The sequence below is a fragment of the Xylocopa sonorina genome, chromosome 2 (genome assembly GCF_050948175.1).
Source record: "Xylocopa sonorina isolate GNS202 chromosome 2, iyXylSono1_principal, whole genome shotgun sequence".
Classification (NCBI taxonomy): Eukaryota; Metazoa; Arthropoda; class Insecta; order Hymenoptera; family Apidae; genus Xylocopa; species Xylocopa sonorina.
In genome coordinates this window covers 14,673,418-14,696,085 of record NC_135194.1, presented here as the reverse complement: position 1 = coordinate 14,696,085, position 22,668 = coordinate 14,673,418, and the positions used below count along the sequence as shown (strand labels likewise).

The 22,668-nt window shown below is 40.4% G+C and overlaps 1 protein-coding gene across 2 annotated transcripts; it reads left to right on the top strand.

The window, feature by feature from the left end:
* The first annotated feature begins 8 nt into the window (after positions 1–8).
* On the top strand, positions 9–20,966 carry LOC143433185 (RNA-binding protein fusilli). Of its 2 annotated transcripts, XM_076910370.1 has the most exons (12): positions 15–1,291; positions 6,648–6,842; positions 7,003–7,231; positions 9,137–9,226; positions 10,515–10,569; positions 10,669–10,779; positions 11,181–11,451; positions 11,537–11,752; positions 11,859–12,086; positions 12,174–12,375; positions 20,419–20,630; positions 20,713–20,966. In XM_076910370.1, the coding sequence occupies exons 1-12, from the start codon at positions 1,145–1,147 to the stop codon at positions 20,893–20,895; spliced, it is 2,139 nt and encodes a 712-aa protein (XP_076766485.1). In that variant the 5' UTR covers positions 15–1,144; the 3' UTR covers positions 20,896–20,966. The 2 variants fall into 2 exon arrangements, with proteins under 2 accessions (XP_076766484.1, XP_076766485.1); XM_076910369.1 differs by lacking the exons at positions 20,419–20,630; positions 20,713–20,966 and having other exon boundaries at positions 9–1,291; positions 12,174–13,168.
* Positions 20,967–22,668: the final 1,702 nt, after the last annotated feature.

The window sequence follows — 22,668 nt, the reverse complement described above, 5'->3', positions numbered from 1 at the left end:
TCGCACCTCGTCCGGTTCACCTCCAGCTTTGAAATTCATTCATAGGCGGCATTATCGTATCTCTGCTCATTCGATATATCGAACGTCGGTCTCTGTCCGCCATGAAGAAGTAAACGTGGCGCTCCAGGTGGAAAATAGCCGCGGTAGCGGGGTGAGCGTACCGCAAGACGAAGTGGAATGTCTGCGCACCTGGCCAGTGCGTTGCTGCTGCGACCTGCCTTTCCTTTCGTCTCCTTAACTTGGCCGCGTTACATGTACGCCGCGTAACGGATCAACAGACAGGTCTAGCCCAATTCCGTTCCCCGAATCTGTCGCCAATTTGTCGCGAGACTTCTCGAATTGAAACATTCCGTGCCGTTATCGCGCGCGGGGTTTCCGCGTTTTTTTCAACGATCGGGCTAGCTCGATCTCTGTCGCGCACGCTCGACTCCGCAGCACATTGTGTCGCGCTCCGTCCTTGTCGCGCGGACGGCGCGCGCGTGAGTTCTCATTGTGAGGCGGGCAAGCTAAGCACGGGAAACGAACAAGAGGGACTCTCCAGCCAACGAGGGACGGGTTCGATGCGCAGTCGCCAGGTGAAGCAACGACGAGGTGTGCGCGCAACGGTTGGGGTTGGCCAGTGTTGCACGGAGTCTTGCCACTCACGACGCGGCGGTTCGTTGTAGAGAGCCGCGGAAACAGATTTTTGCGACACCGGCTGTTGGTGGGCCCGTTCCGCGGAGTTATCGCCGCGGTACCTGCGCAAACGTGCCGCGCACCAATCTGATTGCCGTAACATCGGCTCGCGATCAACGGATCAACGCTCGTCGATCCTTAACCTCAAACGGTAGCAATAAATAAAGACACAGCTATGTCGCTGAAAGATATCGAGAGTCTGTGAACGTGTTCGACGTGAAGTTCTCCCAGGTGGGACGAAGAGGAGTAACAACGGATCATACCGCTTGGAGTAGTTATTTTCACACGTTTATTCAGGATACGGGTTACGTGTCGTATAGTCCATGTTCATTACGGTGTGGTGTGCTATTTTTTTTTGTTGAGAGGGTTCAGGTGGTACGTTGATCCAGAAGTGAATAGTGCCTGAGAAACGGAAAGGGAATACGAAGGGAGACAGGAGAATAACAGGAGAAGGTAAACCCTGGGCACGATGCAGACTACGGGCGCTACGAGGGGGCCAACTCACCTTGTTGCCCTATACGTGGCGACGGCCGGTCTCCAGGGTAATGCGCTTGGCTCCGACGAGGAAGAGATCACGCTGCTCGTCTATGTGCTCATCGATGTGCTACAAAATAAGGTACGCCTCGCCGCGGTGATAATTAAAACGGATTAAAGCGGATCGAACCAAGCGTGAGACTTAAATATGTTAAGCGATTCACGGATTTCTGTCACTCATTTCCTGTATGCGGTTTCTGAGTTAGATATACACTTCGTTATAGTTCTTCATGTAAATTCTATGACGTACGCTCAAAGTGATTCACATACACTCATGCTATAGTATTTCTTGAAAGGTATCCTCCGCTCGAAAGAACCATTCGAAGAGATTCGAATGACTCTTGTTGGCCAAACGTTCCTCTTCCCGTTTCTCTCTTTCAAATTTGCGATTATTGGCGATCGAATGGTCGTCAATGATCGATCGATCATTTTAACGAAGTAGTGGATCCAGAACCGATCGATACAGCGTTCAACTTTCACGAAACTCGTCTCACCGCTGTCAAACTTGGTGCAAGTTGTACTGCCACCGCGTCGCAATGCCTCTGCGTGTCTACGGCTGCCATTGTTTCTCGAATTATCCGGTGGGGGCGGAGCGTCGCGCCCTCGAAAGGTCGTCCATTACCTCCAGCTTTGCCATCGAGATTATCCGGCGCCATGGACTCTGTCTTCTCCATTAGCTCTTCTACTTATGATGTCGGGAAACTGCGCTTCCTGCTCGAACCTGTTCCTCAATCGGCTTAAACGTTAATTATTCACATTCTTTACTTCTCAGCGTTACATTTAAACTAGGATTTCGATCAGATTTCTACTTTACTCGAGTCGCTTTGATTTAACTAAAATGGATGGAGACTTGAATGGTATAATTTGCAAACATAGTTAAGAAATATATTTTCAGATGTTTTGTTATCATTTTTAGTTAATAAAAGATTCGATATTGACGATAGAAAAGAAAAAAAAGATTTCTGAGAAAGTATCTAGGAAAAGAATTTGCATAAATTCTTGCTTATTCGTTGACCATAATCATCAATTTCCACGACGGTCACAAAGTTTCTTACGAAGAAATTGGGGAACGTTCTGCGAGGCAACAGGTGCGTCTAGTTTTCTTTATTCTTTGTTGTGAATCGCCTTGCACGAGTGCGCCCGAGTTCCAGCTGGACGGTCGTTTCCTTTTTCCCCCTCGAGTCACATACCTGACTATCTCCGATCGAGCTCCGATCGAGGACAATGGCCGCCAGTGAGGTCCTCTCGCTTTACTAGGGCCTAGAGTAAATCCGACAACGAGACACCTTCTAACTGTACATCTGTGTGTATCTACGCGCGTTGTTGTCGTTCGATATCGTTCATAGATAATAGATCGTTGGACGGTTCCGAAGCGTTCCGCTCTTCAAAGATTTTCTCCTACCCTTATACATTGATCTCAATGAGTTAGCGGTTTCTGCGTTAATCGATGTAAATAAAAACCAATATTGTCAAGCTATTATCAGCTCTCTATGGCCGGGAATGTTATCTATGCGCTACTGCCGCTTGTAACCGATTAAACAATTTACTGACAGGAAAATTTCATTTTATAAGCTCGTATAACATCAGTACCGTTATCATTAAATGAAATAAGATTGAAATCAGTTTGGATCTAGATTTTGCACGAGAAATTTACTCTTTAAGTAATCCAATTGGACGTATCATTTTGAAACTGTATTGGAGAAAGTGTATCAGAAGGTTCGTGCAAGATAGGGAAAGCTCGTTGAACGAAAGTTTCCAGTTACTTGGTTGTACCCAACGAAGGATCGTGGAAACTTCACTTCTTGCTTCGGTGGAAACAACAAAGATCGCGTCGCGTTAGATATACGGTCTCTTAGAGATTCGATACTATTCAAAAGCCAGTTGAACGACTCGATAAATATTACACACGCCTCTGTGCCTCGGGTTCTTCATCGTCGGCATTACAAAACGCAGGTTTCCTCTCGCTTTCCGCTCGTCCGTTACGAATCCAGCAACTTCTCTATCCGCGTCGGTTTATTTCACCGAAGAACCACGAAATGTTCCTTGCCGTGTGAAAAGAGAGGACATTGACTTTACGCTTGGAAAGCAAGATTGCGCCCGCTAGACTGAAGGAGCGATGCTTAGACAGCCTGCGGTTTTGCCAGTCGAGCAAACATAAAATCCTAGAATTGTATTTAAATAATTTGTCATTTATGAATAATACGTAAAAAAGTTTCAGATTCTATTTTGACCGTCGTCCACATTTGATTCCAACTTGAGCTCATCGTAATCCGTTTGGAGAACGCTTGCACAACCCGGCTATTGTGATTCGTTTCCGGCGGTTAAAGTTGATCGTCCAAGTCGTACGATAATGAGCGACATCGATTTGTAAGCTTGACCCTTTTCCGTGTATTTCCACGTTCACCGTTTTGAGTGGTACCCTTCAGACTCACCGTCCATCGGCACATCGTATTGTTATTCATATGTTATTAAATATACACGCGCACAGTTCCTTGTACGTACGTGGTGCAAAGTCGAAATATAATAATTTCGATTGCGTTAGCTTGTTTCGCAAACGTTCAATGTTTACACGATTCCGCAAACACTTGGGACGACTATCCGATTACTTGATTCTTCCTTCACGTTTTTGTTGATTTCGCGAACCTTAGGTAATACGCATACGTTCTATTATTCACGCGTCTAGCCACTCCATTCCGGTCCACTATTCTAAGATCCTTTTTTCTTGTCCCTCCGCAGCTTCTTTTTCTTTGTGCAGACGTCATCGCATTGCTGTCTCACAAATACCGCTAAGACTTAATGTATTCTGTGGGAAAAAAAGCATAACAGACGTTGAAATTTCGTGTCCCGTTGTCCTCACTTCACTATAGAGGCTCGCGCAGAGTGTGTATCGAATAATATTCTACATAATTACGACATTATTTTAATAAAAAGAGGATACTTGGATTATTTTGGATTGTGTACTACACTTTTTATAAACATTCAGTAGTATTGTTTTTACGGAACGTCTCTTTTGTCATGCATTCTCGAGATACGTGATCTCTGGTCAAGGAATTTATAATGCCTTTCCGGCTTCGTTTGTTAGAATTGTCGATGAGGGCAAGTTGATCAGTTCCTGTAAGCGACGCATCGTGTAACCGTCTCGTGTTTGCACGTTAATTCTATGGATTTGCAATTTATGATTTCGTCTTGGACCACGTTCCACGGTTTCGTTCGACCTATTCGTCCTGCCTCGTGCACGGATATTTCCAATTCAATGCTTGTCATTAGAGATATAGGTGTGATTAATTCTAGAATTAATAACATGTATTCGATAATATAGAAAATTGTTTGCAATAAAATCCTTAGCATAATGGGTATTATTTGCATATTGGGTCAAGAACGAGATCAAGTCTCGAGGAACATTTTTTTACCCACAGAGAGTACAGTTGGCCATGAAAGAGTCAGAAAGGATAATTTCTCTGTCCAGTCGTTTGTGGTCCTCATTCGAGAATAGATCTTAATTTTCAAATATTATCGTAGCTTTCATAATCTCGATTCGGTGATGATAAATCCCGTTATCAAAGCTCGTTCACAATCGCCGTTCAATCTCTGCATTTGTGGGTATATGATGTACAGTACGTACCCACCGAATAAGCGGAATAGTATTTATGTATGCTCAATATTTGAGGTATACGAATATTTGCGTGTATACTTTTTGCCCTCTCTCTCTCTTGAGTAAATGAGCAAATAACCCTGGAAGTATACCTGGACGTGCAAAATCTATCAGATCTGTATTATTCTCCGGATAAGTGGGGATGGTCACCTAACGCAAACAACAAACGTAAAAATTATATCTCTCTATCTTTGAAAAAATCAATAAACTTATTTAATAAAAATGATTGGTTGTCGTAGAAGAGAATATCTAGTTTCAGTTGGAAAATTTTATATCTATTGGATTGTGATACCATTAGGATATTCGAAATGGTTGCTTTGTAGAGCTTGTAGAGCTGAATAATTACACAGCAACTAATAATTAACATTTACGTAATGCGATACTGGTTCATTTATGTCGCAAGTCACGCCACGGGACTTTATCGATATACGTTGACAAAGATAATTCAAGACGGTGGCACGCTTGACATCGAACTACCTTGATCCCTTAACCCCGCGTTAAAGAATCTGCCTATTAAGTTTCTCACACGGCACTCTCCTGACATCGACATTTTCCTACCGTGCGACATCCGCAGACACGTACATATTCACGTAGAATAGATTCTGATAACTGAGGCATGACGCGGTCGAACTTGCGATACATTTTAATGCTCTCTACGCTGGTTGTCCTTGGAGAAAGGACAGTTAGCTTAATATCCCATAAAAAAGTGTACGTTTTGGAGGTGAACATGTTTCAAGGAAAATAACGAATTTCAGACATCGCGATTGTTTAAAAATTGCACCTAGGTGATAGATGTTTGAAATAACTTCTCTGAAAAATACTCATTATTCAAGAAAAACCTCTGTTGTTGAATTAATAACAATTTTTAAAGGCAACATATTTCATGATATTCCTATTATGTTTGTAATACAGGTACATAGGGAATAAGATGGGTGAATGTAGCAAAGAGTGGCAGGCAATACCTGTTTTGGAATCTTTTTTTGTGTCCTTTCGATTTCGAATTGAGAAATCCGTTTCGTCGTTCGCGTGTTAGTTTCGATCAAAAATATTTCATTTCCAGACAGTTGTTACTTTCTATTCGCATTCGAAACGAGGTAAAAGTTTAAAGCACCAACAATTACTACTTGATTGTTGGAATTGATTGTTTACTCTATTATTATTACTTCCCTTTTCCCTACTTTTCGTTTTAAAGACCATAGCATATCTACTTCTTGCCAGGTATTGCAAATAATTACTCCAAATTCCTATTCACAATTAACGATTTGTAGTACAATTATGATGCCGCGTAGTATGCCATTTTTAAACTCATTTAGATAATCTTATAGTACGTTACGATATGCGGGGCTTTTACATAAGTATATTTCCATTAAAAGTTGAAAGAGTTGTTCGACTAGTTCCTTCAATTGTATAGTTTCTCCAACTAATTATCATAAATCAGGCAAATATATTCTTGATAAGCTTTGTTATAATACTAGTATAACATTTTATATAATATATACATATATAGGAAAAGTGAAAAGTATAGTACGTGCATCTATGTATTTATGTTATTATAAATAGTTTCACTATCGTGCCCCTTGAAGTGCGTGCAACCATCTTGGTTCTGAGGTAACGTGTAATGCGTTGCATAGGTAAAGGGGCACGGGTTAAGTATCAAAGTTATTGTCCTGCATTATCGATACAAGATTACCTATTTTGTTTCATTCTTTTTATATGGACTTTTAATAGGTACCGTTTATGTGGAAATATTATAAGATTGATTACCAACGAGAACAATATTTCGTAGGTGCTAGGAAGACAACAGTATATTGTACGACCGATGGTAATGGACGAAAGCTGTACGCCTGGAACTGGTAGCGACAATCCGGCGGTTGCCGGAAGTAGCGGAGTCATCAGCGAAGCAGCCCTTATACACGCTCCGGCGTTAACTGAAAGGACGGTCCGAGAGCATGGGATTCCTCTGGAACAAGCTATCGAACAGGTAACTACGCTGCTAGGATGTTTTCCAAGTTGTTGAAATATACAAAGGAAGGATATACCAGTATTCTGATAACCAGTTGAGAGTATATGAATATACGTATATCTGTTTAAAATCGTATAATCCACTGCAACCGAAAAAAAGGTTTCATTTTTAACAAAAGTTCGAAGCATGGTGGTCTTCCATGTCGTGCGTGACGTCCGGTTCTGCACCCCGTTTCGTCGTAGACGGTCAGGCGCCGATGAGACAATGCTTGCATCCAGAGGCCTGCAATAAAGACATCGACCTGCCAGAACATTATACCCTCTTTCATGACCTTCGCAAGGAATTCGATGTCTGTTACTCAACCCACGGAGAACTCTCGACGTTTGGAATACAGGAGATGCTTGGATGTATCCTTTAAACATTCGTATACCTTCTCTATAATCGCTCGATAAGATTTAAAAAAACGAAGGGAGTAGTTAAAAGAAAAAAGAGATATAATGAAAGTTTGAGAAATGAGGATTGCTGAAAGTTAAACATATAGAAATATTTCACTTAGGGTTGCGCAGTCAGCTTTTCACACTCGTTTGGTCGTCACGTGCATAACATTTTTTTGTTGAAACTTGAAGATTTAGTTTTCGATATCGTACGATTGTCTTAAGGCGACGACTATGGTCGAAACGAGAATTCTAAGGCGTGCGGCCGTTAGGCGGCGCGACAGAAGTCGAATCCAACATATTCGTCGAACCTGACGACGAACTAGCTGCTGGTACAAACTCAGTCTGCAAGCGAAAGCAGGGTGTGTGTGTCGTGTTAATTTCGCTCTTGTGGGTCAATATATGTTCCAATACGATTAAATGCAAACATTTTTTCAATCATGCTTTTTTTAGTTCGGTTTTTATGGATGAAACTTTGAATAATGTGTGAAAGTGTTTGATTATTTATTGTTTCGGTCTACGGCGTATTACAGGACGGCGGGAATCTTCTTTGGTCTCATAATTTTCTAAAACACAAATCGTAATCTAAAAGGTACGTTTTCCTTATTCTTGGCAAGGAGATACACACTACTAAGGATCTATTCACGGAGTTATTTGATTCTTCTTCGTTATTTTTTACTTAGGGGAGTTGAATTCTTATTTATACATATAGTTTTTATGCGTGCGAGGATTGGCGGTCGTAGTCATTCATATGTACATGCATAACATATCTCATTATATATATTCTTTTCTTAGGGTTAAACAAAAAGTTGGACTTCGCATCTGTATGTCCAACAGATTAGCTTTTTTCTGTTTCACGTTCTCTTGCATTTACATGAAAAGTGAACAAGTTAATTTAAAAGAGGAAACACTCTTTCATAATGCAAATGGATACCTGCCTCTCGACTCGACACTACGATATTATGGATAAACGTTTCGGTATAGATTGATCGTGACGCATGTCTGTTTATCGTTAATAAAACTATATAAACCACCTGTAGCTACCGCGATATAACATAGAGAATTATCGATCGCTATCAGGTGTTGTCAAGCTTTGTCCATATCTAGTCTAAGTCATAATTTCTTTAAATATCTGAATTAAAAAAGTATACGTACACTTAGTATACGTTGGTATATTGAACGATCCGGAAGTACAGGGCAGTGATCATCGCAATATCTCACTTGGCAGGTGTTTTATCCTTGCCGGACATAATTATTCTTTTCCCTTAACATAAACGACTTATAACTGAAAATAAACATTCATTGAAAATGTATAGTTATTTTCAATTTTTCTAAACTTAACACGAAAGACGATGAAAAGCAGATGAAATCGTAATATACTACCAGTATTAATCGAATGACTTAAGAAAGTCCCACCAAGTAACCAACACGGTCTTATCACATGTTGAATACGGATTAAAGGTCACGCTGATGGAGATATTGGTTTATAACAGTGTGACGACCAAACGAGATATATGGATAATTATGCGCGTAACAGTTTCATTTCAGCTTCTCATTCTTTCCCCATGGATACGTATATATACTTATTTAAACGTTTTTCTTTTTACGAGACATCTGCATATTATTAGTACATATTAGTAGTATTTCTATAATCTAAATCATTTAAATACAATTGATCAAAATTAAATACAGTCTAATGTTTAATTTATAATTTTGAAAGCGATAACATATAGATTCGACAATGTTTGTAGACTCGTTCGATATCTTAACACACTTTATGTGCTTACGTAAAGTGTCGATTATTCAGATCCATAATTTGTGTTACGATAATTATTACCAACTTAGAACGGAAATTCAACCTTAATTGACAAAAATTAGATTTCGGTTTACCTTCAGACACTGAAAACGATTATCATGTGAAGGAAATACAGGATATGATCTGTGTGATACAAAGAATGATCAAAGACGGTAAGTTGTCGACTAATGAACGTATGAATTCTTTAAACAGAAACGAAAAATGGTTTCTAATTATTTTTCAACAAAGATTAAGGTTTGCATATAATACGTCCTATGTTTAGCGGACTATAATGAAAATTATACATGATAGTGGGATGCACGTATAAATACGATTTGGTAATTAATTCAATCTTGTTCATACGTACGTTCATTTTAGCCAACACGTGGCTCAGCTATAAGTATTTTCCTTTATATTCATAACAAGCAAGGTCACAAACAATTCAAGGCGGTATTTTTCAAAAGGACCCACAGCTTTTGCTGAGTTATGCCTTAAAAATCGTTACAATACTATACGTAATTATTATGTTTTTGGAAAAGAATAAATTGACTTTTAAGACAGTTTTTCATTGTGATAATATCGGTGGAAGGCCATCCTTCGAAATCTTTCCATTTCAAATTTTACCTACATATTTAGCTGTGCTCGTGTTCTACACAAACGAAGAAAGTCCAGTAAGCACAAACATGAAGGGGACAAAAACAGAGAATAAAAGAACGGAACAAAAAGGAAGACATAGTTGTGTATAGCTTGATCCGTGCATCGGTTCCTTATGTGTGCTCACGGTTTATGAGTGCGGGTCAAGCTGTGTAATGCTATAAGCAGTGACGGCCATAATATACTTCTTATCACAGTGGTTCTCAATTTGAAAAATAATTTTAATTCTCAATCTTACATGCATTCGTGCATGTTCAGATCTCTCTGTGTCAAGTGTGTGCGCGCATGTAATAAGTAACAAGTATTGTTACTTGCTTCAAGATATCACTGCACGTTTATTACAGAAAATGAATGATATGATGATAGTTAATATTTCTTATGGACTTCCCGCGTTCGTTGTCTACTAAAAATTAAGTCGAATAAAACTTTGTTTCACTATATCGTAATGTAATACAAATATTTCACGGCGAATGGAAATGGTGATGGAAGCAAAGTTTCGATTCATGATGTATGGAAATTCTTTGAAAGCTATGCTGACACGTTGCACCGAGTAGGCAAATCGAAGTTGAGCATTTTGCTCGAGTACGAGAAATCAGAGACAAACTTACTGGTGTACGATTACAAAGGAAACGTGTGTGTGAAACAATTCTACATACCGGAACGGACAGTTATGCTTTTCGCGGGAAAATTGATTTTGAAAATGCTTGAATAAATCATGTTATACGCACTTTGAAAATTGTTAGAAATGTGAAATCTTTATGTGTTGTTTGAGACTTGAAATTACAATTCTTATTCTTTGTATTGCAGGTCATATCTTTCAGAATCCTGAAGTAGTTAATATTGTTTTAGAACCTGGCATATGGTGAGTCATTAATTAGTCCTGTGTTATGTGATTATAGTAGCTTTTGTGTGTTGATACATACGAAATTTATTTTATTGACTCTATTGTATTTTTTTGTAGCTCAAAAGATGAGGAAGTTGATAATGGCTGTGTAGTAAGAGCTAGAGGTCTTCCTTGGCAATCATCTGACCAAGATATAGCAAAATTTTTTCGTGGCCTAAATGTTGCCAAGTAAGTGAAACTTATGAATAGTGGACTTAAAGTTACGAATTGTAATTATGATGTAATAACTGTCATGATATTTGTGCACACGCTACTTGGATCTATGTAAGAAAGGTAAAACTTTAGTATATCCAGTAGATGAATAAGCAAGTTTGATCGGATAGCAGCGCGTGTTTAGTAAGAGTTAGTAAACAACATTTAAAAAGAATTTTTCGCTGTTACGTTTCTCTTTTGCAACGATAAGTATTATCTGGGGTCGTGAATCTTGTGTGCTCCAGAAGTGTACCAATGATTTTCAAAATCACAGTTGTAATGTATACATTAATCTTGTCATTTACTTGGTGTGTAATAATTCTCAAAATATAAGTAGCACATTAATTATTTGTTAAAAGACTGTTATTATTTTATAGGGGTGGTGTAGCTCTGTGTTTGAGTGCTATGGGAAGACGTAACGGAGAAGCATTGGTACGGTTTGTTAATAAAGAACACAGAGATATGGCTTTAAAGAGACATAAACATCATATGGGGGGGAGGTACATAGAAGTATACAGGGCATCTGGAGAAGATTTTGTCGGTGTTGCTGGAGGAACTAGTGGCGAAGCTCATGCATTTTTATCAAGAGGAGCTCAAGTCATTGTTAGAATGAGAGGGTTGCCATATGACTGTGTTGCTAAACAAGTGGTGTGTATGAAAGGAAAACTATGCACCATGTGTTCTATCACGATCTTTTTTTCTTCATTTCATACATGTATTATTTCTTTTATAGTTGGATTTCTTCCTATCAGGACAGAAACCCTGTCATGTATTAGACGGTGAAGATGGTGTTTTATTTGTGAAAAAGCCAGATGGTAGAGCGACTGGAGATGCTTTCGTCCTTTTTGAAAAAGAAGAAGACGCCGTGAAAGCTTTAAGCAAACACAGAGATTGCATTGGAAGCCGATACATAGAATTGTTTCGAAGTACGATCGCCGAGGTACAACAGGTGTGTAAATGCTCTTAAACAATATGGGTAGGGAACAGTAGCAAATGAACGGAAGAGCTAAAAATAGATACACTATTTGTATCCGTATTGATTTTGTGACTTACAGGTCTTGAACAGGGCAATCGACCTCAAACAAGTCGTGCTCCCGACACCGCCTATTCCACAATTACCCGCGATACTTCCGCAACATATTATCACCTCCGGTACGCGTAAAGATTGCGTTAGATTACGTGGTCTTCCGTATGAAGCTCTCGTTGAGCACATTCTCGAGTTCATGGGCGAACATTCTAAGAATATCGTTTATCAAGGTGTTCATATGGTTTACAATGCTCAAGTATGTCCCATCTATGTGTACTTTATGCCACAATCATGTTAAATCAGTAATCAGTGTTGTATATACATTATGTTTTATCCACGATAGGGTCAACCTTCCGGTGAAGCGTTCATTCAGATGGATAGCGAGAATTCCGCGTATGCATGCGCATTGCAACGGCACCATCGGTACATGATATACGGCAAGAAGCAACGGTACATTGAAGTATTCCAGTGCAGCGGGGACGATATGAATCTGGTATTGACAGGTGCGGTAACTCCACCGTCGACCAAGGCTCTACTATCACCCGGTACGTTGACCACACAAACTCCTGCAACTTTGACACATCCGCCTCCGCCGACGCCGGTACCGGTGCCGGTACCGACGGCGCAGCCTCCCCTCTGGGACATTCACGCGTTAGTACAGGCTCAAGCCCAAGCACAGGCGCAGGCTCAAGCGCAGGCTCAAGCTCAGGCTCAAGCGCAGGCAATCCGTAATCAAGATTTCTGGTTAATGGCACTGGCCTCGAATCCACCGCCTACCTCCACTACTCCCGCTTCCCCGACCTCGTCAGTCACGACAAAGACTCTCGCCCTACCGGGACCAAGTCCGCAGCATCAGATCCCCGCCTACGCTATGGCTCCACCTGCAGCAGCCGCGGCGGCCGCAGCTGCAGCGGCGCTTCACGCTCAACCACCCGCGCCGGCGCCTTTCTTGCTCTTCAACGTCCCCTCTAGAATCCCTATTCTACGGGCACCAGCACCACACGGCCTACTGACGCCTATCGTCCAGGCTGCCCCTATTAATCCAGCCACCATAATGGGGCTGAAGAGAACTTGGGAAAGCGCCTTTCCGCCGGACACACCGGGCACAGTCGCGAAACGTGCCACGTGGCACACACCGGCAACCGCGTTTCACGCGCAAGCTCCGACCGCCGCACCAGGCTTGCCCTATCCTGCTCAATTTTATCCTCAGATTTGATTTGCTCGAACCTTATAGTGTTGATCACGATCGTTCTAAATGGACTGGATCAACTATGCGTCTTCTATTTGATATGTCCCTTTTTCTCAATTCACGCTCTTCCCACGATTTATGCGGTGTTTCACCGATATACAAGAAAATGCGTAAGAAAATATCTCGTACATATTTTACAAATATTCATTTCATTTATTTGTACAAATACAATAGTAATGAAAGTTTGGGATAACGACCTTTCATTTTTAATTGCTATGGAATTACTATCTAAACCTAAATGTACCGTATAAATCGAGGGATGGCTATACTTTTTTATACTGTTGTTGGCTGAATCTGAAATGGCAAGTCCCATATCAATTAATTATTCGTTCCTTCGTATATTTTTCTTATAATTCAAGTAAGGAGAGGTTGTGATTTCGAGACATTTATTTCTTGTCCAAGGCATGGGCGAGAATATAACAGCTTTATTCTAGTTGCATTTCCACTGTGTGAGAAAAAGTGTTGTATTATCATTACGGCGGATGATTCACTTTTCTTAAAATGTACATGATACATGCTTCCCTCTTCATCGTAGTTATTCATTGTCGACATTCCACATGATATTCTGTGCAAACTCCTTTTCTATATCATCGTACAGTAACTGCTATTTTAACATTCGTTCGACCTCCTGAACTCTTTTCTTCGACTAAAGCATATAGACGTGTACATGTAATCGTTTTAGAGTTGTTTTTCTTTTTTGATACTTACGTTGAGCAACAGTACTTAGAGAGTGTTTTTCTTTATACGTTATTTTTTTACGTAACGTGTAAGTGTTTTAACGGTCACGTTACATCTCAGAGAATATATCGTTTGTGCGTGATCGTATATCTTTTTTTTTTTTTTTTTTTTTTGTTATATCAACTGTTATACGTTATAAAAGTGATTCCCTTGCGTCACATACAACGTGCAGCGCAAAGTGCCTTAAAACGTGAATCGTGAATTAAGGACTATTCGATCTAGAACATTAGTTTCTTCTTCTAAAAATTTCGTAATTGTGTAAATATATACATATAAATTTATATATATATACACGAAAACACCGAAACATATAGTCGCAAAACATATACATATATATAAATATATATATATAAGAATGATTTATATATTTTGCTAGAAATATTTTTATTAGCAATAAGTGAATGGACATTCCATCCAATGTTATCGACTTTTTAAAGCTCCAAGTTTACGGAGAGTAGCTCCTTTATGCGGCATCTACTTTACGCATGTCCAAAATTAGTGAAAAAGACGAAGGAGAAGAAAAAAAGCCTGCAGTCACGTTACAGTTCCATATTGAAGAAAGATATGATTCGATTACAACTGCAATGTGCGTGTGCTTTCTAAACCAACAGGGTCCGACGCGATTTGTAAAAGAAAACCCACGACGAGAATTCACAAGTCCATTTCTAGCCCATGTCCACATTCCTAAGAGAATGGTTATCTTTCTCTGTGCCGCCGCGTAGAAACTCACAGAGGACACTTCAGAGCTCGAAATAATACAACTTAATCGAAGCAGTACGTTCAGACGCATCACGCATTCTTACGTATGTGCTCCCCGGTAGGGCAAATAAATATAATCATTCGTTGGACAGTTGTGCGATCTTTACGATGGGCTTGGTATACGATATATAAAGCACGAGAGAAAAAGTTACATAACTTATAATTATGAATTAAAGAAAAAGGTCGTGTTTGGAGACATTCCTACCTTTTTCTCAGACTGGTCGAAGTTTCTTTAACCATCTCTTCATAGGTTTGTTTCTCAATAAAATCCATCAGATATTTATATTTCAACACTAGAACAGCTTGTCGAGTGATGTTGCTATTACTCAAGATGCGACACGTATCTCGAAACGATAATGGGACCAAAGGGAATGCTAGATTAATGCCTGCAATGCTTAATTCTGTTTGTACCTAGTTTAGTCGAATTAATACAAAAATGATTAGAGAGCTAAATAATTTTTCGTGCTATATCGTTACTCAAGCCTCGTATGTGATGTCTCTTTAACTCGGTGTCAGCGGTGTTCACCTTTTCGGCGCCCTTCCACGGCCTAATAACTTTGTGATAACGTACTTAGTTGATAGAACGACTGGGGGAAACACGGGCCGAGGAGTCTATATCGAGTGTGTACGTAAACGAATCGATACTTTTACTGCCATTGCCTATGAAAGAGCTTTTTCAGAATAGTCCACGTGATCGCGAAGCTCGCTTAGCCTTTCGTCCTTCACTATTACTTTATGTGTGGTTTTTCTGTTAGCTCGATCATCTCGGTCTTTACCGCGGAGCAGCGTGAAGTGCTGTCCAGTGATCATACAATTTCTTCTTGCCACGTTTTCTCTATATACATATATATCACTTTCTTTTTTAATATAAGTGTATACTTATAAATACATATATAAATATATAGAGCGCGATTTTCACAGAAAAACGGCACGAAATGCACATAATGATCGTTCTTATTGCTCCAAAGTATAGAATCCACGGGCATAGAAGTGACTGGTTTGCATGTCGTGGTTTTGTGGAGGGACGTGCATACAAGTACCTGTAATATCCTTCGTTACCTATCGTTCACCAGGCGGGAAGATTACGTAACGTTGTCGAGTTATTTTTTTTTTCTCTTTTTCCCTAGCGCGTAACTACGTTCATTATATATTAATGGTCTCTACCATCCCCCCTACGCCCTTCTTTCACAATGGTGTTTCCATCCTTCTCTCATTATTCTTGCATTCCTTCCCGATACCTGTCAATAATGCATCTCACGTAACCCTTTACGTATCAATCCTATAGTTCTCGCACAGACGTTTCTCTCTGTTTGACAGGATACGGTAGTGTATTAAATAGAATCGAGTAGTAGTATCTTTGGTATACAGCTAGTCCTGTTTGTCGTTACAGACGTTGCAGTGTAAAGTGTGCACGACTTTTAGCGGATGATTCATGAACTCTGGTGCACGTGTAGCGAGCGGGCAGAGTTTAGCTTATTCCTCGGTACCTAGTAAAGAGGGAGGAGAGTATTATGTATGTACTTTGTTACTCGCGTCGTGCATACTCTACATTCCAATCTTACTGATGTAACTCGCGGATCGGGACATTGCCTGCCGATATATTATTTTTATGTCGGGATTACGCTTCCTGATTCGGCTTTTACATAGCATTAATAGACATCCTAGAGACTAGGTATCACCGGGGCGACGGGAAACGGAACCTAATTTAATCAAGTTCGATATTGTAATATCATCCGAAATCCAATCCTACGATTCGTGTGACTCGTACCGCTTTCGTTTCGCGTCGCCCTCCGTGGGGGCGCATCTTGGTGTTTTTTTTTTTTCTCTTTAAACGTAATGAAGAAGAAATGTATCGGCCGAGAGCGTCAAGAAGTTTTCAAGTTCAACATGTAGATGTATAAGTTTGAATATTTTATCGACATTGCTTAGAACGATTGGATACCGTTCTAAAACTCCTTGTACGTAAAAACTCCTTGACACGTTCAACTCTCTCGTGCAGATTCCTCTCTACTCGATATGTACTAAGTAGTTACGAGTACCAATAATTGCGGCCTGTAACGTTGTACGTGAGATGCGCCTTCTCGAAAGAACGAGTTATGCGTGCATTGAATGGGCAACGTTATGCATGAATGGACCATAAACGACTGGGTGGATAAGGACATTCTTTTGCAACCCAGTTACCAATGGTCTTCCTATGTATAATACATCGAATCCAACGCGTGACGGCAATTTTTTAAATTATTTAAAAAAAAAAAAAAGGAATAGAGAAATATATTTCGGCCCTCCTTGAGTTGGATCGCGGGTCACATTTGTTATATACATCGCAGTGAAAAGACATTCGATTTCATTCCTTCGTTTCATTCAGCAACTTCATGTTATTGATGCATAATGTCGTCCGATTGCGTATTACCTGCCATTAGCTTTCGCTGGGCACTCACACGAGCCGTATTATACACGTATCCACCAAAGGGGTGAGCAAGGGTTGGAGAATGTGAGATGAAACGGAAGAAGGGCGAGAGAACGAGTGTGGAAAAAAAAGAAACTTAGCATTTCTTATTATAGATTACTACTATTATTATGATTATGATTATGATTATGATTATTATTATTATTATTATTACTACTATTATTATTATTATTATTATTATTATTAGTATTATTATTACTACTACTACTATTATTATTATTATTACTATTATTATTATTATTATTGTTATTATCGTCCTTTCCGTACTAACTCTAAAGCCTCGTTACCATCAAAGGCATAATAATTTTTTTTCTTTCTCATTATGCGTTGAATGTGTTGTCTCTGGTATTTTGTGATCCGCTAACCTGGTGACTGACAGTGTGCCGTCCTACCCACCCCTTTTTTGCAAGTTTACATTTTAACTAATACGTCGTGAATAGTTACTATTATTGTCATTATATACGTCACGTCTGTCGCTATTATTCGGATGCTGACTAAAAAAAAGTGAAATGCGGCTACGCGTTCATGTTAACGATTCATTTTAGTCTTTCTTATGGGCTGTTCAAGGTAAAACAGGAATACAGTCTCTTGCCTCGCTCGAGATTATTTCTTTTAGAACGGATCTCAGTCGAGCAGACGAGCGATCCCGTTATGAGATCTTGGATTCACGATGACAATGACGCGCGATAAAAGAATTCGAAAAACAGCTCACTAGAGTGGGGCAAGGGTCTCTGGAATCATCAACGAGAAGTAGACTATTCTATCGTAATCCTACGAATTTTCACGGCTAATCGTGATTGTCCAGGCGAAAGTTAATTAATAATTATGACACGGTACCAGCTTCACGCATATCGTTCACGGCATAACGAAAACGGGACAAATTTTACTACTGTGCGACACTTTTTCTACTTTTTTTTTTCTACCGAGTTACGAAAGAACGTTTTTTTTATTGCGTTTTATCTATACTGGTTTATAGGACATACGCACACATACACACACACATACACACATATATATACAGAAACTAACACGATATATGCAAATCCAAGCAGGGCAGGCACTCGACATATACACACGCATATAGAAAACACACGGATCACACTGGTTTATATATCGATCTTTTTTTATCCCTTGTGTACACACTCTTTTTTTCTGTATATCGACGATTATATCGATAGTAAATCGATCATGTTTAATAAATGTGCCTTGTGGACATACATATCTTTTTGCTTGCCGGGTTGGTGGACTCTTACCCTGATTATATTACCTTGCCTGGTGGTGGTAATTTTCGTAGACGTTAATATTTATAATTTTGATATTTCTTGTTTGCCTTTTTTTTTCTCTCAAGTAACACGAAAGTTCTTTTTAGTTACTAGGATTGAGTACATTTCGTGGATAGATCGAGTGAATTTCATTAGAGTGTTCCAGGGCTCGAGAAATGCTTTTGTGGCGTACAAAGAAGTGAGATCGTGAGATCATTCGTTCTCATGGATGTCTGTGAAAATTATGACCACCATCATCTTGTTACGTTCTATACATTTTTTTTCACTGGGCTCGCAGGTATCTTTGGTGTCTACAGATCAAGTTGGAGATTTCTGTGTCGTAACTCTTACCTCCCTCTTTCACTCTCTTTTTATCTATTTTTTTTTATTAATTTGTCTGGTTCACATACAGGTTCACTCTCTCTCTCTCTCTCTCTCTCTCTCTCTCTCTCTCTCTCTCTCACTCTCTCTCCTCTCTTTCAACACATTTTTTTATAATTTGTTTCTTGCTCTTTGTCGCTCTATCTGTCTTGTTTTTCCCATGTTTTAGCTTCTTCGATCGTTAAGTCGATCTATCTTCTCCCATTTCGTTTCTGATTTCCAAGGAACGGTTACAGTCTTTCGAAAGGCGTAATAATTTTTATGTCGACATTAACATAGCGTCCGTCAGGTCTGTGATTAGATCTAACACTGTAATCTAATTTACAATCGGCCTATGATTACGTCTATTTAGTTTTGTGTGGTAACGTCCATTTTATTTCTTCGTTTAGCTTAACAGGATCCGTTCCGATTTCCTTTTCTTTAATCGGTTTCTGTTTAAACCGAGAAAGCTCCCTTGCAATCTCTCTTCCGGTACCCCGTGATTCTTTCATTGTTTTGCCGCAAGTGCCTCGATACGACACGAAATGCAAAATTATTCAAAGTACCCGATTCGTATGTGCGATTATTTATTGTTGTCTCTGCTCATTGAAGCAAGGATAACGCGATTTTGGAATTTTCTTCTTTTGGTAATCGAAAAGTTCAACGATTGTTTGTGTCGTGCGAGGATCGTACAGAATTAAGGCTTCTAATACATGAGGGAAGGAAGAAAGGAGAAAGAGGGAGGAAGGTTTGAGAGAGAGAGAGAGAGAGAGAGAGAGAGAGAGAGAGAGAGAGAGAGAAAGTAAGGAGTGTTGGAGGGAGAGTGAGAAAGGGAGAGTTTGAGTGAATTTTGGTGATTTGGCAGAGGGGCGAAATCGCAAGTTGGTGCTACATATATACATATATATATATATATATATAAAACATACGTATATATCGTGTTACAATGGTGCAGTGTCGATTGCTGTTTGGTAGCGGGACCTACAAATACTAACTTCTGTGCTTCCAGGTAGGCCAAGTCCAAATCATTATTCCTTTGGATGACGTGCTTTTATACGGTCCGAGCGAGTCCCACTTCGTGCTACACGGATTGACTTTCGAGAATTATGCATCGAGCGAGTAACAATTTTAGCGAAGGAGAAAGTTTCGCACGGACCGTAGAAAATAGTCAGATTAATCGTGAAATCGTGCAGGTTGCGGGAACGCGTAAATAAAAAAAGGAAATGAAAGTAAGATACGAGAAATTGTGTATCACAAGCTTGAAATTAGAATTAACGCAGCGAATAGTCAGCGTGTTCGAATCGATGTTGTCTCTGCACGATGTCATCGACCACGAATCGTGGTGTGGTTACATTAGTTGGGCACTCTCTTCTTACGTTTGTATATACATAGAATTCTATGGGTATATCAGAGATCTATATACGTATAATTTTTTGTTCAATTTTTAATCGGGGAAATTTATCCACAGATTACGTATCAACGTTGTACGAGTTAAATAAGTTACGATCGAGAAAGTTACGGGCATAATGTTTCAGGCTCGTTATTTCTAATTGAGCCGAGCGCGACGCAACTTAACGGGACTGGCATAAGAGGATTTCCTTACGCATTATTATTTCCGTTTCGTAATTACTTTTACGAGGAGACATCAAGCTTTCTTTCTTACACGTTATTTGTATTTGTCGGAATGCCATTAATTAATTGGATGCGCACGATCGAACGTTGATTACCTTCCTTTTTTTTCTTTCCTATCTAGGAGGCACGATGTTGCCACCACCGCCGCCGCCGACGGTAGCGATATTTCCGCCTGCGGCTGCCATACTACCGCGTGGACCACCGCAGTTCGCGGCCCCTTATCCGCCTCCAATTTTCTATTGGCCCTATCCTTCGCCGCCAGTCAGTCCGACTAATTATTATAATCCAGCGAACGTCGGTGGTATCGCAGCCATTCCTCAACAAGCGGCTCTGGTAAGTGGTTCTCCCTGCCGTTTATTAACAAAAACCGAACGATCTATTATTTTCATTGCAACCGTTGGAATTGTGCTTTCAGTTAACGCCAGCCGAGTGTCTGCAATTAGCACCAGGAGCGACAGTGCCCACGGCGACCACGCCCACAGCAGAACCGCCGCGCATTGACGCTTTCCTCTCCCGAATGGAGATGGAGAAGCGTGTACCTGTTCCAACTCACCCCCAAGCGGAATGCAATCCGTTCGTCGAAGTTTTCATGGTTTGATGACGAGGGTTCGATCAAGATTCGTTCCGCGACGCGATCGATCTTCCGCGGGATCGACCGAGACAATTGTGCCTCGGCACGGCGCAAACTGCCGTGAACTGGATTATGTCTCAGCTGGTACTCACGGAAGGGGACAATGTGTTCTCGTACGTGCGCGTATGGTAAAAGGGAGTCCTCGTTCAGAAACAGTCTCGTTCCCGTCAGCCGAGGGAATCCAGGAAACGAAGTACCGAGAGCCGTGACGGGATTAACGTTCATTATTTTCTTGTCTTCGAAGAAAGAGCTCCCCCCAACCCCCCAGCACGTAAATCTAACGTGTCACAGGGTGGCACGATTCTTTCTAGTCTAGAGACAGATGCGAGTCGTCATAGCGTAGCGCAGCGACGTCGTTTCTTTCTCGTCGTTTGTTTCAGTCCTTTTTTTCTGAAACAGAATACGTACGACACATTTTCTATTTCCTCGATGCCCCCCCCCCCCCCCCCCCCACTCCCATGTTCCCGTAGACTTCTGTTTTACGACCTTCGTCTTTTACGTTCTTTCCCCACTTTCGTTCCATTTGCTGCTCTGGTCGCCACATGGACATTCCCGGGAGCAAAAAGTAACAACCGAGCGATCTTTCGAACGCCCAGTTCTGATGTAAAGTTTAGACGTAATTGACGTTTTGATCATTTTAGGTGTAGCTAATCATCGTGTACAGCTTGTACTCGGAATTAAATTAACGAATTTGATACGAGACGCGTTTAGGCATCTTGGTTCGTACAAGTCTCGATTTCGCGGTCGCTTCCGAGCGACAAGCTGTAGCTGATCGTGTCGATCTTCTTTGCTTGACACGCTAATAACACAGTCGTCGAAGAGTAATGTAAAAATGTAACAGCGTGATAGCGTCTTTGCTCTTAGAGTTTTACTTAATTTAATTTAAAAATTTTAAGTTTTAATATGAAAATTAATATATACCCTATCGCTAATCGTTGCCCGAGCGGGATACATTATTGCCGTATCGAGTGTCTGTCAAGTTTCACATTTTATCGAATAAGTTATTCGATTCCAAAGTGTCGTTCCATGTTAGCTTCTGAATCATCGATTTCCCTTAATCGCTTTAGGGGACTGCGAATCGGGTGATATGTTCTTATTCATTTTTCATCATCGATTCGTGCCACGGAAAGCTAACGAACGTCTTCCAATGAATTCCTGTCACTGCATCGAGCCCATTATAATTCGCTTCGATTGTACATTCGGTTTTAACCGTGTACGACAAGGCATAACAAAGGCTCGTCTGTAGTGACGATCGCACGATGTTATACGTTCACGATTGGTAAATCCATCAGGTCGCGAGTGTGCTAACACCTGAGATTAACTGATCGCTAAATCACGCGATCAATTACGAAATATTTCAGCCGTATTCTTCCCCAGTCAAGTAGTACACTTAGTTCTGTATACCCTCTCCCCTATGTGTTAATCCAATCGCATTGGTTGCAGTTAAGTTTCAACCCTGCGCGGTCAACTTTGAAGTAAACTTTTAATACATGCAATTATTTTTCGAATTGAAAATGCAACGAAGCAACGATCAACTTCTATACGTAGGAGAGAGGGGCAAATCTTACACGTATTTGGATAAAAATCGAGCAGAGGACCCTACGTTCCCGTGGTTCTAAAGATGCTCCTCTCTGCTCTTGTTCCTGTAAAAAGCACTCGTGTATAAAGGTGCAATTTTAGGTAGAAACATTCGAAGAACCAGTGTCATTTTATCGACAAAAATAATGTCAGAATTTACAC